General features: G+C 34.3%; 1 protein-coding gene and 1 long non-coding RNA gene across 6 annotated transcripts; one reads left to right on the top strand and one right to left on the bottom strand.

Moving 5' to 3' along the window:
• Positions 1-6,459: 6,459 nt before the first annotated feature.
• LOC148609607 (galactoside alpha-(1,2)-fucosyltransferase 2-like) lies at positions 6,460-16,553 on the bottom strand. Of its 4 annotated transcripts, none has more exons than XM_088541387.1 (3): positions 16,367-16,553; positions 8,449-8,539; positions 6,460-7,534 (listed from the first exon to the last, which is right to left on the bottom strand). In XM_088541387.1, exons 2-3 carry the CDS (start codon positions 8,495-8,497, stop codon positions 6,633-6,635), a joined length of 951 nt encoding a protein of 316 aa, XP_088397513.1. In that variant the 5' UTR covers positions 8,498-8,539; positions 16,367-16,553; the 3' UTR covers positions 6,460-6,632. The 4 variants fall into 4 exon arrangements, with proteins under 4 accessions (XP_088397513.1, XP_088397510.1, XP_088397511.1 ...); XM_088541384.1 differs by having other exon boundaries at positions 8,449-8,630; positions 16,367-16,552; XM_088541385.1 differs by lacking the exon at positions 16,367-16,553 and adding an exon at positions 10,086-10,204 and having other exon boundaries at positions 8,449-8,630.
• LOC148609608 (uncharacterized) lies at positions 9,751-12,340 on the top strand. Of its 2 annotated transcripts, none has more exons than XR_015914603.1 (3): positions 9,751-9,885; positions 11,579-11,667; positions 12,200-12,340. It is a non-coding gene; the product is annotated as an uncharacterized LOC148609608 (long non-coding RNA). The 2 variants fall into 2 exon arrangements; XR_015914604.1 differs by having other exon boundaries at positions 11,579-11,684.
• Positions 16,554-19,640: the final 3,087 nt, after the last annotated feature.

Genomic DNA, 19,640 nt, shown 5'->3' with positions numbered 1-19,640 from the left:
CTTGTGGCAAATTTCAGGACCAAACAAAGGCATTCATAGATTAAGGACAATAAATCTTAACACATGATAATTTCTTTTTCATTCTGGATAAGATCGTATCCATTCTTTGTGGTGGTTTTGACGCTAGGTAGCGGTCGGAATTCAAACTCCGACATCCTTTTTTTGTTTTAAAAAAAGCAATATCAAGTCTTTCAAAACTTTACCCAAAGTTTTTAAGTGAATTTTTAAAAACCCCTGAATGTTTTCAGAAAAAAAACCCGTAAAATTCGGACAGGAAAGTTATTAATTTAATTGGTACGGTAACTTCCCATTGTGCACATTTTCAATACGTTTGAAAAATAAAACCTGTAAAACAAGAAATATTAGAACAATATACATCATTTGCAAGACTAAAAATGAATCGAAACGAACTTTTGCATATTTCATGCAATTTTCAGAACTAAAATTATAATACTCTGTAATAATGTATAATTTGACAAACATTATTTGGGAATGTGGAAAAGTTGGTACGGTTGCGGTTGGTCGGTATTCGAACACATCGCTTAATCATTAGCAGCCTGGTTAGCCATCGAGCAAGTCTTCCCCAACGCTGAGATGGAGATGTGTGCTTTCCGCTGATGCCAGGCAGCGATGCGCCGTGTCTTAAAATGGGAGTTAAAGACTTGTATTACTTCACCCGCAAGCTGTTATTTCTGCCTTACTTGCCTTACCTGCTTCATGGCAGTACAAGATGCACAATCAACAGTGAAGTTGAAGGTAATTTATTGTTTATAATAAAACACTTCACACAGCATTTTAAAGAAAAAAAAAGTATACATAAAAAGTGATTGTGAAGGAAATAAGTTTCGTAACTTATTTATTATTTTATGTTTACTAATATGTTGCATTTATCCATCTTCATAATCTTCATATATCTTATTTTTCTGGCACAGACTGTTTTTAAAATGGTAAAGCAGGTCGCACCCACATCCACTGCTAAACACCTTTTAAAGAACCTTTCTCACATTAAAAAAAAACAACTAGAGGCATCAGAGAACATGGATCGCTCACATGGAACTAATTGTTTTTCGCCTCATGATTATTTGATGTCAGGAATAAAAATACAAAACCACAAGAACGGTATTTTTTAAAACTTTAAATGCTAATAGGAGTTTTTGTATCAAGACTCAAAGACTCAGTTAAAGTCAGTTTTTTTGTAGTACCACCCCTTTTCCGTGGAACCTTGGCTGGCACTCCTCTTTTTCAAAGAGCCTGGATCTGCTCCTGATTTTGTCGATTTGAAGTTTTTTTCACTCTATCGATTATGGGTTTCATGATATTGGCTAAAAATGACAAAAGAAAAACATATTTTTTTCCTCTTTCATGTTGCAAGGATTCATATTACAACTGTGAACCATTGGAGACTTGTGGACAGAGCTGATCATTAGAATCGTTTCAACAATGAAAGTTTCTATGTATTATGCTTTCAAGATAATTAATCAAAAAACCTCATTTTCTGCTTTCAATCAAGGGGAATAATTCTAATAAGCAGTTGTCCTACAACTTCGACCATGGAGACTTTAATTTTGTAGGTCTTTTTGTATCAAAACTTATGAATGTTTTTTTCTATATAATATGGTTTTCAAGATATTGGCTGAAATAGGGCATCTAGTGGGACATTAAATGATACCCCGCCACGTTATGTTGAATTTAATACCCATGGACACATGCTGAATTACAAGTCATTACATTGGAACAGCAGATCAAACTAAAATTTCAGAAGAACTTTTACTCTTTTCATCGTTCCAAGAAAGATAACTCTAATTAATCGAAAGAAAGAGTAATCGAGGGAACCAAGGTTGTAGCGGTAATCAAAAGAATGCAATCCAGGGACAAAGACCAGACATGGAAAACAGACATACACAACAAAGAACATAAAGTAACTAAAATCATTCATACAGAGTAACAAAAGCAAATGAGCAACTCGGACTCCACTAAAAACTTGGAGCATGGACCAGGTGCACCGGTAGGGTAAGCGTCCTCTGCTTTTCTAGAAACAACCGCCGAGTTGCTTATAAAAAGTTAAGTCCGGGGTAGACAAACGAGGAAAGGAAAACTATGACCCGTTGAATAAATCAGTTTTCATGGTGCAGATTGATAAACCATAACGATCCACGAGTTGATAACGTATGAGTTGTGATATGAACACTCCATACGCAGGTGCTGAAGGGATGTTGCCACAGATGAAAGGTAAGTTGACAATTTGGAGTGAAAAGTCGTCACGTTTGTCGTAAAGTTTGGTCAATAGGTTTCCTTTACCATCGATTTCTAAGTGTAGGTCAAGATATGAGGCTGACTTCACAGTGTCTGTAGTATCCTTTATCTAAAGTTCTTTGGGGTAGATGCAATGTATCAAATCCCCGAAATTAGGATTGTTTAAAGAGAAAAAAATGACAGGAAAAAAAATAAACTGAAAATGAAAAAGTAAAAAACGTGCCTCATGAATATCTGATGTAAGGAATAAAAAAACCCATAAAATTTCAATTGTGTAAATAATCTGATCAAATTGAAATTTTAATTTTGATCTGTATTTTATGATACTCAGTACTGTACAATGATTGAAAAAAATTCCTTTTATATCTTCTAAATCTATCACAATATGGGGATGGATGGACAGGACTCAACTGCAATTTTTTTTCCAGGGAGCATCACATAATACCTTGCCATTTTGTGTGGTGGGGTATGAAAACTGAAAATATATATATTTTGTTATTCAAGAGCTGTAATTCTAAGGAGTTACCCTACAACTTCAAACCAATAGAGACTTTTGTCAAGCTGATGAGGAAAGTCACCTTCATTTTTCTCTGTCTGTCATAGTTTTTGAGATATACATGTACCTAGAAATAAGTGACTTTCCCTCTATGTACTGTAAACAGACATGAATGGCATATTTGTGCAGGATACCATATGAATAGAACTTTCATTAATCTCCCCCTAGAAGTTTCAGAGGAGGTTATTTTTTAAAAAAAATGTTGATGGATAACAAAAACTACCTTGGGCCAGTTGAGCCAAAAAAATAAATAAATAAATAAAAAAAATAAAAAAATAAAATAAAATAACAAACAAACAAACAAAGAAAAAAACACGAGTCATCAATAATTTTCCTTGTTACTTTGAAAAAAATGAACACTTTGATTGCAGTTCTTGTAAACATTCTAAATTTATTTCTCTATTGACAGGAGCCTTTTGGAATAAGTTTTTTAATTGATGATGTAGACCACTAACTCTTTCATTGTTCTTTATATTTAGTTCAAAGACAAACTGTTTAATAATTTAAGTGGGGTATATCATACTTACACACTAAACGCAAACATTTTACTATCTGGAAGCCTAGAATTAACATACGAGGAAAACATTTGCATTTTTCAGCAGGTTTTTCAGTATATAAAAGGGTCACACAGATTTCTTGTTGTATGATTTGTAATTGCAGCGGATATTTTTTTTTGTGTTTTTGCTGTTTTAAAGATCGTAAACCCCACACTAATTTCCCACAACTGTTTTCTCTGCACTTGAATTTTAGGTACACTCATTTTAGTAATGTAGAGTTCATATATTGTTAAAGCATGCTCTCATATTCTATATTTGTGTATATTTATGTATTGTACACAGGAAAGGACTAAATAAGTATATTTACTTTTGTCAAATTCATTTCGTTTTGAAGAAATAAAATATGTTTATACTTAAACCCAATCTTACAGGTCAACTTCACAAATTGATTTCACACCACATTAACCTTTATTTCTATTACATGTATACATGTAACAATAGATGTCCTTTACGGTTTACACAAAGATGTTTTGACAGATCTTGTAATATTTTGTTTATATATGTTCAAAGATATTTCTGTAGTAAATCTAGTTTACGATGTAGATTTTCAGCTTCAAGTTGTATTGTACATTTTGTAGCTATCAATGAACTTAAAAGCGATGAAAAATCCAGCCCCTGATATCTGTCAGCAGATACCTCCTACATTGTTTACTATCAAGTTTTGTGTGGACTAATTCACATTAAACATGCAATTGAAAGAAAACAAATCTAACTGTAGGTGCACATACTTAACAAAAAGACAAAAACGGATGACAAAGTTTCTACAGTTGATTTCAATCTATGAACCTGATCAAATTTCTAACTGTTTGAATTGAATTTAACCACATTTCAAATTTTCGGCACAATGAAGTGAAACACCAGAAATTCCTGACTTGGGACAGGCGCAAAAAATGCGGCGGGGTTAAAGTGCTTTGGCGTGATCAAAATCCTTCCCCTTTTTAAATCTGACCACCAATGAAAAATATTATACAATTAAACACACCTAAAAATCAGTTCAAAAAATGTCTGAGTCCTTGTTAAAACAGAAATAAAGAAACTAATTGTACGTTACACAAGTGAACAAAGGACTACTAGCAGTTAACTGACATATAAGACCAGTTAAAACCTTAAACATTATGTTATCAACGTATGTAAGCATTTCAAATCATAACTCTGTTAAGCATAGTTACATGAACATAGATAAATTTTACGCGTTGTTAGGCCATACGAATGGTATTATGCAATATCAATGTTACCATCGGCCTTTTGTTACTTTTGTATTTATTTTATTCTACCATAAGTGACTTTGATGACTTCATATTGTTATTAAGTTGTAATCGACAACGAAACCTCGCTGAATTTTTATCACTTCGTCTTCGGTCAGTACCGACAGGCTTAAGTACATTCGAGATTTTCTCTATGTACAACGAAAAATGCTGATCGAGTACTTCCGATTATAGCCGACGATTGAGTCAATCCCCTCTGGTCGCAGACACAATAACCACTACTTACAGTCATTGTTTAAGTTGGTTTTATAGCTCACCTTGCCGAAGGCCAAGTGAGCTATTGTCATCACCTGGCATCTGTTGTCGTCGTCGTCGTTAACAATTTTGCAAAACTCTTCTCCTCTGACACTACTTGACCACTTGGACCCAACTTGGTATGAATGTTCCTTGGGGTATCCTGCATAGAACTGATGTTGGGATTTTTGATCCGTTGAAAAACAAGGCCACCCTTCCTTAAAATTTAACAAATGGGTCAGACAGTAGTTTTTCGCTAATATCTCCAAAACCATTAGGTTTAGCCAAACTCTTTCAATTACTAAAATGATCCTTATTCTAAGGCCTTAAAAAATCTTTGGGGATCTTGTAAGAGTTATTGCCCTTTAAAGATAAAAAATGACTTTTTTTTTTTACAGTTTTCAGCCAATATCTTGAAAACTATATAGATAGAAAGAAACTTTCAATTTCTGAAATGATCCTTATGATAAGTATTACCAAAATCTTCTCGAGTCAAAATTGTTGGACAACTCCTTGTTAAATTAACTGCCATTGAAAGACAAACTTCAAGCAGGTGAGCGATTCAGGCTCCTGGGAGCCTCTTATTTTCGACGCTATCGGTATAGTTTCGCGTTTTCCCCTTTGACCTTAAAGACGCTCTTCTATGAAAACGCAAGTCACCACATCGCAATTCTGTTTCCCGATTGGCCAAATACTGATAACTTAGTGGCGTTATAAAAAAAAACACTGTGTTGGAAATTGAAATTGCGCGTGCCACATATTAATTACTTGAATGAAATGTAGAAAATTATAAGTAAAAAGAACAAAATTTTACTGCGTCCGCTTTTACAGAAAGTACTTGTTTTCAATAGTCAGTGTTTTTATTTCAATTGATGAACTTTATAATAACTTTAAAGACCTGAACAATGTCAAAGATTATGAAAGAGTAATCCAAAAAAAACCCAAGATTCTACCGGAATCCAGGCCTAAGACCAGACATGGAAAACAGAAAACACAACAAAGAACATAAAGTAACTAAAATACAAAGTAACAAAAGTAAATATGCAACGCGGACTCCACTAAAAACTGGGAGCATGGACCAGAATTCATAGGGCAGTAGTGGCAATGGAGTCAGGGTTGTATTTGATTGGAATAATAAATTCTTAGATTATTCAGGCTGAAATCTTAATATACATTAATGGATTAAGAAACGGAAAAGTTTGTGGTGTTGATATTGTTATCAATAAATATATATTAAGACTTTAATTACGTTCAAAATATGTTTTCCTAAATAAGACAGGATGGACAGGGGGTACTTCAACCCGCTTCCCTCCCCTAGACTACTGTCTCCCACCCTCTGGACCACCGCTTCCAGACCCCTTTCATTTAACCCCCGGTCATGGTTCTAAATCATAATTCCCACTCCCCGTATTTTTCACTCCTCGTTTCTCGCCCTTTCAACCACCGTTCCATGTTCCCTCCATCACCGTTCCCCAATCCTTCAACCACCGATTCCCGCCCTTTAACCCCCCCCACCCGTACACCCTCCCATATATGTTATATTGTCACATCATTTTTCTAAATGCATATTCATAATTAAAACAAAAAACCTAAATTCATTCTCAAAGGAACTTTTTTTTACAATACTTCTGACAATCTTTCTTCTTACTGTCTCCTTGGCGTACAGTTGCTTGAACTGGGCTCCGTAAGATATGTGTTTTTTTATGTCCATAGATATGCCCAGTCCGTACGACTTAATAGACGTTCAGCATGTATGAATAACAAGGTTCATTTTAGTCCAATCCAGTTAGGGTAAAAATGGTCGGCGTGTTTAAGTTTGTTGTACCACCATGAGCCTACTATAGCCGGTTCTTTGTAATAAATGACATCACCACCGGCTAACCAGGCGCCCCACCAGCCAAATGTTCCCACTGTCATTACAGTGTGGTCACATGATGCTAACATTGCCATATCAAATGCCCGATTTCCGCTCACAAATACCGAATTAACGTAACGTGGCATTTTCTTTTCTGTCCATTTCTTTTCTTTTGAAACAACAATGAATATAACATTTTTATATTTTTTCAGAACTAAATCTACAGCCTTTTGAATGTAATCATCCGCGGCCACAGTGAATCCAAGTTTGTTGTTTACCATGTCACTGCGCCGAACATGTACACCAATTAACGTTACATTCGCGCGGGACTGTATTGTAAACTTACGTAAAATTTTAGCAACAGTAATATTGACATTCTTTTGAATATCATCACGAAAGGTCAGCTGCTTCCGAATTTGTCTTTCAAACCCAATAAAGTATTTCCAAGACTGAAGATAATCGCCAATCCTTAAATTTTGTCCACCTGAGAAATGACTCATTTGAGGGTCATATGTGGCATACAATCCATCTTTTTCCACGCGCGATGGAAGACTTTTGCAAAACCTTTCACTGGGCGCAAATTTCACATCGAGTTTGAAAAATTTATTGATTACAGCATTTCGGTCGATCATAAATTGCATATGTTTTGCTTGAGCAATGCAAAATGATGACGCAAACTGAAATAAATTATTTCCCAATCCACCAGCGAATGTTGTACACAGAACCGTCTCATTTTCTTTCAATGGAACTTTCTCCAAAAAGTACGAAAAATGGTTGGCTAACGCTGCAATGCTTACACATACCAGGAATACAACTGAAAATTTAAAAAAAATGAAACCCATGTTATCATTCTATAATTCTAATTGCATTGATGTACGTAGAGTGTCTTGTCTTGCATGAATTGAAGCATGAACTTGCAGTGTTATGTCGGATCTACTTAAATGTGTAATATTTACATGGGGTTCTTCCTTTTCAGGAAGACAGACATGTATAAGTGTGTTTATTTATGATTCGGGCAAAGCATAAGTATTAATATAATGATATAAGAGACAGGTACACTATAAAATTATCCCAATAGTTTTATTGCTACATAGATATACTTCTGAATCACCCAAGTAAGAAGGAATTGCCCAACTTTAATTCCGTCCATTTTTTTATGGACCCAAGTTTTTTTTTTACTCTGCCTTGACAGTATGTCGGGGAGCTATACACACTTAACTGAGAACCTGATATCACTAACCTTTTTCGTTTATTTTTTCTGTGTGGGAGTACATAATAATAGCTAGTGCTCGAGTTTTTTGTGACATAATTAGAGATCTAGAAAAGATTCATAACTGTGGTACAATCTGTGGTTTCATATCTTATTGAATGTTATTCGCTACATTGTTTATATCATCTTTGTTTCCAGTTTTCATGTTCAAGACAAGTACTTGGTGTATCCACATTGTCTTATTATTGACGCTTAGGTATATATTTTGTCGATATCACATACAGAACCTGGTTTAAAAAATCATGAAAGGAAAAAAGGAGGGGGGGGCAGATTCATGATGTCCATTCAAAGAAGGCTAAAAAGCCAACATTTTGGGGAGCTAAAGGAAAATCATGATTTCATACAAAAATCTTTTTTTTTTCTGATTTTTTAGGTATTAGGTATATTGACCCGTTTTCGTTTCTTTAAATCTGTGTCTAGTCTGAATTTTAATGGACATCCTCTCAAGATGTACTTACAAGCAGCTAGATATTTCTTTGAATACAAATACTTTTTCCCTCGAAACATTCCACTCTAATCGTCCGATCTATTTCTTCCGTACTTCTATTCCTAGGGAATAAATTAACTGTTTGTAGATGACACAAGCGTTTACATAATGGTGGACAATCCCGCAACCGCTGCTGACATACTAAATAGTGACCTGGAAAAGATTCACAAGTAGTCAAATCATTGTTAGTTAAATTTAAGAAGCAAAAGACGTCATAGAAAAAACTTTTATCCAGATACGGAGACTTATTTTGTTATATAAGATTATAAATAAGGAATCCCAAAGTTATTTATGTGACCTTATTCCTAGTTCAGTTGGTGATCAACATATTCATTTTACTCGTCAAATTCACAACATTGAACATTGCTTTTCGTACACGCTGAATACATTGTGCCATCGACAACCCGCCTTTAGAATAATTGGCCATCGAATGTCTGGTTCATTAAGCATAATTTAGAGACGCATAAAAATTAATGTAAAAAATAACATCATACACCCCCCCAGAAAAGACAAGGACAGATTCTGCATGCAAGGCTTCGTGACAATATTGTTAGCGACTTCTTGCATTTGTAATTTCAATACTGTACATTCGTATATGTACTGTTTTTGCTTTTTTCTTCTTTTGAACGTAAAGATGTCCGGATTAATACCAAACTTGGCTCAAAAGTCAAGCATGCTCAGGGAATGTGCAAACAACAGTTCCGGAATTTCAAAATGGCCGTCAAAACGAAACCCGGAAAAATGAACAAAAAAATCTATATAAAATTAGTGGAACTCATGAATTATATGAAAATAACTCGGCACGCTGATCTTAGCTTGCTGACACCAACGGCGTAAAAATATTTTTTAGAAAGCCGCCATTTTTTTTCAAAATGGCCGCCAAAATCGGCAAAAATTTCAACATTGTTCGATTTCAATGAAAATTGATATTTAGGGTAAACATGACATTCAAAATTCAATGGCGGCTTCATATTTTGTCAGAAAGCAGCCATTTTTTTCAAAATGGGTGCCAAAACTGGCAAAATGTCAACATTGTTGGATTTCAATGGAAACTTACTTCTAAGATAAACATTACCTTCCAAATTAATGGCACCTTCAGAATTGACTGAGTCCGACCATTTGCCGGTTTTGGCGACTTTTGTGTTTTGCGTGCTAACACAGCATCACTTGTTATGATTATAATGGCTATCAATTAGGCGTAATACCCAAATATGGACAGGGCGAAAATGAATTAATTTAAGTTTGGACAATGTTTTGAGATGTTCCATACCAGGTAAATTCAATTCAATTTACATTGCCATGCGGTCAATATATAGAATGACAATAGCCAATTAAGTGATTTAAACTGTGTAAATGGATGGACCATATCCAATGAATATCGGGTGTTTGTTTATTTTCTCCTGCAAAAGTAAGGCCAGTTTTTGATATAATTTTACGTAAACATGATGTAACTTTTTCATATCTAGGGAATGTGCCATAACAAGTTTCTAGATACACAAGTTTGTCTGTAGTCACAGGAAAATTAGTGTAGAAATTGAAGCCATATTTGTTGGAAGGTGGTGATGAGCCTTAATTAGTTAGAGACTGAAAAAAAAACTGTTTTTAAACCTTTTTGATAAGAATTTTAGAAACTGCATGCCGTACCAACAGAAATATTGGTACTACTCCACCAGTTCCTTCCGTACGAAACGCTACACCCAGCCCATGGAAACAGAAGTTCGGAATTCTCGGACTTTTACATGACTTTTGAACTAAAATCAGACTTCCGAACGGTATTTTGTGAAAACCATGCTGTCACATTGGGGGGGGGGGGGGGGGGGGGGGGATTTGAGTTTCGTGTACTAATATATGGACATATATTCCACCAAAAAGTAAGTGACACATTATGGTGTATACAAATGAACCTGAAATTCGTTAATTCCAAACCTTCTACAAAAGACACCAAACTATTTAAAATTTTCTCCATTGTGTTTTTTTATCAGCAGCTTGCTTATGGACTTCGGCATATTTATCGCTAAATTAATGTTTTATTTGAGTATATTTTTTCATTTCGAACATGACAGTTTGTTTTTATTTCAATTCTTCGCTATATTTTTTGTTTTTATATTTTTTGATATAAAAAAATTGATTAGCAAAACGAACGAACATTAATGATATGCATTCATTATTGTTTACAGTGCCGCCATGATGAAAATACAAATATTTTATTTAGCTCGAACACAGTTACAATAATGAAGAATTATGATAAATAACTTAAGTGTTTTTCATATACCATGTATTTGTTAATTATAATTTGTCTAAATCATATGCTGTAGTCTAAGTAAATGAGTGCAGTTCAAATTACAGGAGATATGGTACACAAAAAACTTTCTTAAGCCTTGTACGTGTACTGTATACATGTTCCATAGTCCATACAAACATTTTTATAAAGACATGAAGAGTTGTTGTTGAGTCAATGACTGTTGATTTTCATTTAAATGAAACAGTCTATGATACAAACTTGTTGAACATGATGAGTTGTACAGTTACTTGATTATAGGGTAACACAAACACAACCTTACAAGAATCTGTTATTTGTGTATACAGTACCCCATATTTCATTTTTGAGAACAAAAATATATTCATGTACAAGGTCAAGGAAACGCCAGTGAAACAAGTATTGCTAAATAGTTGACCAAGAGCAATCAAAAACAAAATTTAATGTTCCATGGTATTGTACATGTAAGTCATATGAGAACATTTTATACATAACTTGGGATAAACTGCATGAATTATATTATTTGGAAATTAATCTAAACATTAACATATACATTTGTATGACCTTATATAAGACACAATTACCAATTTTTGAAGAAGTTTATTGTGCTATTTTTTTTTACTTTTTTAATAGATCCACAAATACAAGCTGTTGACTTACATTGTATATCTGTAACTAAGGATAGGGAACTAATTTTGTCAGTCATCAGATTTCTTTTGCATGGTATGTTGTCATGAACATGTACAATTATACCACAGTCATGACAGTATGATAAAAGTCTATCCATGTTGATTTTCAGTATCTCTTTCCATATTAAAAGGAAATATGTTTTGATATTTTCCAGAAAATTTTGGATGCAGCCGTCATGTTCACCTATCAATGATACAAGTTACCAGGCAAATCATACATAACAGGAAGCTCTGTTCAAATGAAGTATGATAATAGATTGTGCAAGTATTTGAGGTTCTGTATACAATATTTTTATGCCTTGTTTTTTTGGAGAAAAAAAAATCAATATTGATTTGGGGTGTTCCAAAGGTAGGAACCACCTCTTTTGTTGGGAAATGTTGGAAGTAATGTGGAAATTTTTTGCAAAAATGAGTAAATTAATAGCTTGGACCCCCACTTTCGAAGTCTTTTGATTATTCACTATAAACTCTCATTAGTCAATTTATTTTAGAAATGTATTTGTTTTATTTCTACATGTGTAATGTAGATAGATCCCATATGTGTTTATCACTGAAAATGTAGCACTACAGTTCCCATGACACTTAAATGAAGGTTGTAACATAGACATAATATTTTAACATAATGAGATGTTTTGTTTGAAGAAAAAAAACATCCAGTGAGCCATATAATGTAGGATTTACTTAAATAGAGGTCTACTTCAATACAGGAATCATGAATCACAGTAACTTTGAATATGAGTATTATGTATATTTATTACTGATTTTTATACTTCCAGGTCATCCATGGCATATATATGGCTGAAAAGAATTCATACATGTAGAATTTAGATTATCTTCAATGCTGTTCAGATATCTGCTTGCACTGTAATGAAAGCTAATATGAAGCTGAAGTTTAAAAATAAAGATTTTCAAAATCATATTTCTTATACCAATGTACAAGGTTTAAATATGTTGTGCTTCAAAAGTAGAAGTCACTTTCATACATGTATACAATAACAGCCATCAACCTAGAATCCCTTGCACTGCAAGCTGTCACTCTATCAACTGACCTAAAAAATTACTTCATTGTTTTCTGTAGATTAGGTTGATTATGGTCTTTTGTAAATAGTTTTACTTTATTTGTTTTTGGGCCTTTTTATAGATTGCTTAATGGTATGTGGTTTGCCCATTATTGATATCCATGTGGTGAGTCACTTGTAGAAGCTTAATTGTTACTTGCTTGGTTTTTTGAATGACTATCTCATTGGCAAACATAAATGGTACATGTATTTAAGTTTTCTACTTATGACTAGTGAGTGCTAAATCTTTCACTTCTTCTCAAACAAGTAATTTTGTGTAACAACTATTTGGCTAAGCAACTGTTCATTTTGTGAGGTAGCGCTATGAAACCGCCTCAAAATGTCATAATAGTTGAGTAGTATAAAGCAGGATCATTTCATACTGTAAAACATTCTTGTCCTGAAATGCAAGATATAATTGCAATATGCATTGAAACCACAACCAATCAATGACAAAAAACAAGTTCCATGGGTAAATAGAATAAAATATAAACATTCACAGACATTAAAAATTTTGAAAAAGAAGGATTTATTGTTGAATTTTGAGCTAATCATAATCATGCCATGTACTTGTACCTATAATTTACATTGAATTGATCTGAATTCATGGTTTCCTTGTATAAACTCTACAGACTGGTAAATTGTGATATTTTTTGTTCACTAGTTAAGAGAGATGTTGAGGTGAGGATAATCATGATGCACCTGTTTAATAGGACATCTTATCGAATGATAATTATTAGTCAACTGTGCTGGTAATACCTGTTCATTAATCAGAGGGGGTTGGCACCCCTCCTTTTTACCAGAAAATTAGTCATTTTCATATGTAAAATTGACAAAACATGGAAAATAATGTCTTAGCATCACCATCACATTGGCTTGCACCCCTCCCTTTCAAAGTGTCTGGAGCCGTCCCTGTTCACTAACCTGTAAATAGCTTTCATCATATTTTGCTTTAACCGTTTAGCATGAAACAAGTTGCCTGTTTAGAAACTATTTTAATATTCTCCATAAAAGCAATAAAGAAATATATATATAAAAAGCAATACAATGCTTATGTAGCAAACCATGTTGTACTCCAGCAATGCTAGAGGTTGTCTGGCACGGTATTTCTGACTTGATGCCATCCTGGGGTATAGAGGAACGGAATTCCAAATGCTTACGTTGTAGGATTAACAGAAACGGATCTAGGATTTTAGATAGGGACGCACAGTAAAAATTCTGCCGAGCCGAGCGAGGCGACACAAATTTTGAGGTTAAATTTTCGAAATATTATAGAGTGGGTGCAATGTAGATATCTTTTGTGGTAAAATTAGCGAGAAATTTAAAGTTTCAACTTGAAACTGCCTAAATCTACCCCTGACAACCCATGCTTTGCAAATTGCCTTGCACGCCTGCCACCCCCCCACCTGAATACGCCTCCGTAACCATCATGATTTTTATGAGTGGGGGTCGGGGCTAGGATTACATTTCAAATAGAAAGGCAGGACAATGATATATGATTTTATATAAATACAAAGATGCAGTAGGCGAAAAAAAGGTTCTGGTTTGAATATTACATAAAAAGATCCAGGACACAAAATTTGACTATATAGCCCCTTTTTTTCCCCTTACGATTCAAATGGATATAGAAATTTATCATTATTTACCTGGGAGGGGGGACTAGTAATTTTGAAATCATATAAAATTTTCTTGACCCCCCATGATATTTTCTTATCCCCTTAAAAACATTTTTTTTAATGTGATACCTCCTCTTTTAAACATGCGTATGGAGTTCATATAACAACTACATTATGCCAGAGTTTGCCGAAACTATGCAGTTTTTGTATCGCGCTAGAATTCTAACAAACAAACTTCTGGAACAGGGTTGTGTTGCTACAAGATTGAAGTCATCCCTATAGAAGTTTTATGTTGTGGTCGTCATCATGAAATCGTGGATCGCTACGGTGTATCCATCTGCGCCATGAAAACTGATTTGTTCAACGTGTCATGGTTTTCCTTTCCTCTTTTGTCTACCCCGGACTTAACTTTTTATGAGCAACGCGGCGGATTTCTAGAAAAGCAGAGGACGCTTACCCTACTGGCGCACCTGGTCCATGCTCCAAGTTTTTAGTGGAGTCATAGTTGTTCATTTGCTTTTGTTAATTTGTATATTTGATTTAAAAAAAATTTCATGTTCTTTGTACGTCTGTTTTCCATGTCTGGTCTTTGTTCCTGGATAACATTCTTCTTATTACCGTTATAATCGTAGTTCCCTTGATTACTCTTTGAAGCAAAAGCAGTTGAGATGTTAAAGAATTCTTACAATAAAAAATACAAGTCTTCGATTCCAAAACTTGATACTTTGGAAAAGTCTGATCAAAATTAAGTAGAATCAGACACAGCTCTTGAGATTCAAGATATTGGTAAGGAAATTGAATCGTCAGCAGATAAGTCGGACCAATTTGATTTAATAACTGTAAATGTTTTAGGTCCTGATGGTTATGCTGATGTGTGAACTTGATTTTACCAGAGATCATGCATGTGACAATGAAATAAAATGTTTAATGGTGGTAAAATATGTTTTAATTTGACTGGTGTAATGCTCTGCTTAACTAAAAATTTGGATCCCCTTTGAAATCCATGTGCACAAAAATAACCCCCACCCCTCTTTGAAGTTATAAAAAAACTGAACCCCCCCTTTTCCACTTACAGAAAAAAATGACCCCCTGGATATATGTACTTGCTTTGTTTAAATTTTCAAATAAATGTCTACGGTTTGAATATTATTTGTAAATTATTGTATAAAGGATGCCGAATCTAGAGGTTTAACCTAAAAAAACAAAGCTGTTATGCACGTGGCTAATTACAATATTCGTTATGTTTCGGCTAAGTTTACAGACAATGAAATGAACATCTCGTTAGCGAGAACACAGCGTTACTTTAGGTACCAGTATCGTATTGCATATCCCTGAGCAGGTGTACGTCAAAATATGGATGCTATAAAAATATAGTGCATTTTCTTTTTGCCTCTCTACAAACTAATGTTTTGTCAAAAGATATGAACAATGACTTAAAAAATAGAGCAAACATCACACTGTAAGATGAAGAACTTTTTTAAAAAGAAAATCTAACATAATATCATAAAAATGTTCCACTGAAAAGGTTGGTTTGGTGAATGCAAAAGGAAAGTGAAAGTAGGGAAAATGGCTATTTATAGTTCAAGACTACTTTTCTGTCCAATCTTCGTGGACTCACCCTATTTTCTTTGCGGGAAATTATTTTTTTCACGTCCTTAGAAATGCTACATAAGTGAAAGTTTTATTGAATCAATTTACATATTTGTTAAAAAATCCTAAAAATATGCACTTCACTATAGAAGTCTATGGGAAAATTAATACGATACTGAGACCTAGTAATATATTTTTTTCCGAGAGGAAATAATCGCCATTTCTTGCGGCATATTTCTCTGCTTCCTTCCCCTTTCCCCATGATATCCCCTGCTACACCCCTCCGTTCTTTCAGTATACGTTACTGGACTCAGAACTGTTCCTTCACAGTTTTTTCACAATGTAACCACTTCATTATTTGAGAAATGAACCGTACCAAAAGAAAAAACCAAAAAAAAAAAAAAAAAAAAAAACACTCTTTAGTCCAGCCCTTCTGTATACATGTAGTTCCAAATTCTGCAAAACGTGTATTAAGACATGAAAAATACCTCGAGGATATGCAAAATAAAAAGAAATGCATTATTTATTACAAGTTCGGCGATAGAGCATATCTACCGTCATTGGATGTCGATATATCATTCATTTCAGTAGGTTGTGTTATCGACCTAATATTTGACCCTTCTAGTCCACTATGACAACATTGAAAAAATGAAATAACAAACAAATAAATCATACTTACAAATTGATGAAAGCTATCATGCATGATAATTTGACAAACTGGGGTTTTCTGGCACGTTATTAGGAGCACACGTTTACGTGTATTTTGGAAGCCGCTGGTTTATTGATTGCGAGACGAATCAAGCCTCAAGCAGTCAAGGTATTAAAGGTTAAATGGACAAACGGCCAGGCTGTTGGATTATCACCCCTGTCACACTGTCAAGCGCCAGATATGAACGTGAACAGACCGATAATTTAAGTACAACGTTTAAAAGCCACTAATTAGAAGCTTTTCGGTTAATTTTTCGTGCCTATTTTTTTTTAACAATATGGCAAAACTGCAACTTTCACAAACATCACAAACCCTTTACAAAGGATATGAACTAATATTACCTTGAGTTGGACACCTCTTTTGTTGCGAATTTTTCTTAATTATGTGATAATTTTTGAAAAGTGAGGAAATCTTGTAAGTTATATGCCCCCTTTCATTTCCGTGATCATGAAGGTCAATCATACCAAAAAGCTTTAAGATGTTAAAATATTCATACAAATTGGAAATAATTCGTGACTATATATACAAAAACACTACAGAGAAGTTTGTATACTACATTTAGGAAAGAATCAGCCAGTTATACACATTACAGTAATTAGTGAATAAATATCATATCCAATACTTTGGTGGTTAATATGTCAACCATTGTAGGAAGAATAGTTAATCGGTAGTTCTACATTCTATGTACATTAGAGATAGGGAGTAATTCCTTAAATATCTTTTATTTAGCATTTCTTATAACTGTTGTTGGACATTAAGTGACATCACCAGATTTGTTACGAAACTCCATTCTGCATGACTAACTTTACTTCGTTATCCCTTAGAGTTTTTAGCGTTCTCTTTGATTATATTTTGTGCCGCAGGAACATCTTTTTAATTTAAAACGATCGCAACACCTTCAACATAAATTTACAGTTCTCAACGTACACGTATCACCAGACATAAGGTTCCTTAGTCGATACTTCTAATGTCTTATACTGTTATATATTACATCCTCTCCTCGAAGGATGAGAGTGTACGGTTTTATCCTTGTTCATTCGTCTATCCATCACACTTTTGTCGGTAAAAGTTTAAACCCCACGATATGGTACAACACTATATAAGCATTGCTCAAAATTTCAGCAATTTGTGAAAAAATAAGATTTCTTTTAAGTGGCGTACGCCGTGTCCGTCCCATTGAGTCCGCGCTTGTGTAGGTATCATGTATCGTGGTACTTGATTTCGGGTTTGGACAATAACTATGCCGTAACATGTTTTTTTAGGCAAAATTTAAAAAAAAATCGCCCGATTGAATTAAAAATTGCTCAACCATACATTAGTTATAAATTAAAATTTCAAAGTATTTTTGCCTCTGGCATGTGCTACATTTTTTTTAAAGAAAGGTCAATTCAAAAGTCTACAAATAAAGCCGTTAAATTTTATTCAGTTCGATGGAATCGGACGCTCTGAATCGGAATAACTTGGAATCTCGCGTTATTCAGCCTCAGGACGCAACAAACATTCCGTGATAGGTTATTTTCCGCTTTGGATCGAAATAGACGCAAATGCATTTTTTATATCTCCACAATATAAATTATTGTACCTTTATTTTTTGGACTAGTGGAATAATCAACTTAACTCTCAAGTTCTACTCGTAAAAAACAAATTTAAAGATAAAAAATTGAAATAAAATGACGCTCACAATACATTCATCATCGGTCAAAGGATTTTAAGACGGTCGCCGAACTGCACAAATATCACTGTCAAGTCAAATAAATGATTAGTCAATTATGTATTTAAACGCAAGAACGATTAAATATAAGAATGTGCGGTCATCGTTCGGGAATTAACACCACCAAATTCCCGGCAGTTTATCAACACTTTAATCAACAAGATCATTCAATCCTCTCCATGAAAGTTCGTATTTTAGAAAAAATTTACCATCCTACGAACATTCCCGTTCTAAGTAAAAACTATCGTAGGGAAAGAGAGGAATACTGGATACGCAGACTAGGTGCTACAATACAGATGCAATGACAACATCAAAAGTATAGGAAACCTTTCAAGTCAATATAACAATAGCATAAATGTGATGAATTTATTTGACAAAAATCCAAGACGGGAAAGGAGTCATGGCCATCGCCACTATACGTCACCTAAGTTACATGATGTCTCCATAGATGGTCTCCTTCCTTTCATACAAAAACCTCTTGGACTTCATCACATTAAAACCAAACTTTATTCTATACCTCTCACTTTGCAAAACAAGTCTTGACACTCCTGTTTCTGACCCCAGCTCATCATTATACAGACTTGTTTCCATCATTTTGGATATTGGTTTCCGCAGACTCTTTAAACCAGTTTGTGTGAAAAGTCAAGATGAAGAAAAACGATCATTTCTTCCACTACCGTTTGTCAACAAAGGTATAGATGCAATTAATTTGACTAACATCCTCCATAACAATAACGTTACCACCAAATTCCCCCCATATTTCAAAGACAAATCCATACCAATTATTTCATATTCCTATACTTCATCCATCTCATCCAAAATTTTCAATTATAAAAGGCTATTGCAGAACCTCGAGATTGAGGACCTCAAGGCTAAACCACCTGACTGTTCTTGCAAAACCTCTCCATTCAAATATGGTCCTTCTGGTCACGTCGTTACGGGAGATTTAACCATCATCGAAAACGAATCTCTGCGTAATATCCTCTCTAAAGGTCCCAAGTACCGTGAACCACGCTCCATAAATTGGAATTATAACTTTAAAGTTCTTATGGATGCAGTCGAGGACTATGCAAGAAAATGGATAAAACGAGAACAAGAAGACATTGATTCTCTGTCAGATTGGTTAAAGGCCGTGAGGTCTTTAATTTTGAAACGAATGAAAGTTTTAAGTAGTTCAATGAGCGCCAAAGCTACATCAGTTTTCAAAGACCCCGATGTAGCAAAAACATTGTCTATTATACATGACAAATATGTTGTCGTACAAGCAGACAAAGCTCAAGACAACATTGTTTTTGTTTGCAAAACGTTTTATATCCAATGTTTATTATCAGAGGTAGACGTAGAAAATAATAGCAGTGATAAGACCTATACTTCTACCACTCTCTCCAAAGAAGAGATTGTGGAAAACCATAAATCTGTGCTATCCTCTTTTGGTCTCTCTACCAAGGACGATGAATGTGATTTACCGTCTATGTACTGGATTCCTAAACTTCACAAGAATCCATACAAACAACGTTTCATAGCTGGATCTGC

The sequence above is a fragment of the Perna viridis genome, chromosome 8, assembly GCF_037379345.1.
Source record: "Perna viridis isolate PV_CMFRI_1.1 ecotype Kerala chromosome 8, ASM3737934v1, whole genome shotgun sequence".
NCBI classification, from domain to species: Eukaryota; Metazoa; Mollusca; class Bivalvia; order Mytilida; family Mytilidae; genus Perna; species Perna viridis.
Note: the sequence above shows the minus strand (reverse complement) of the source record. Positions and strands in the feature narration are given on the sequence as shown.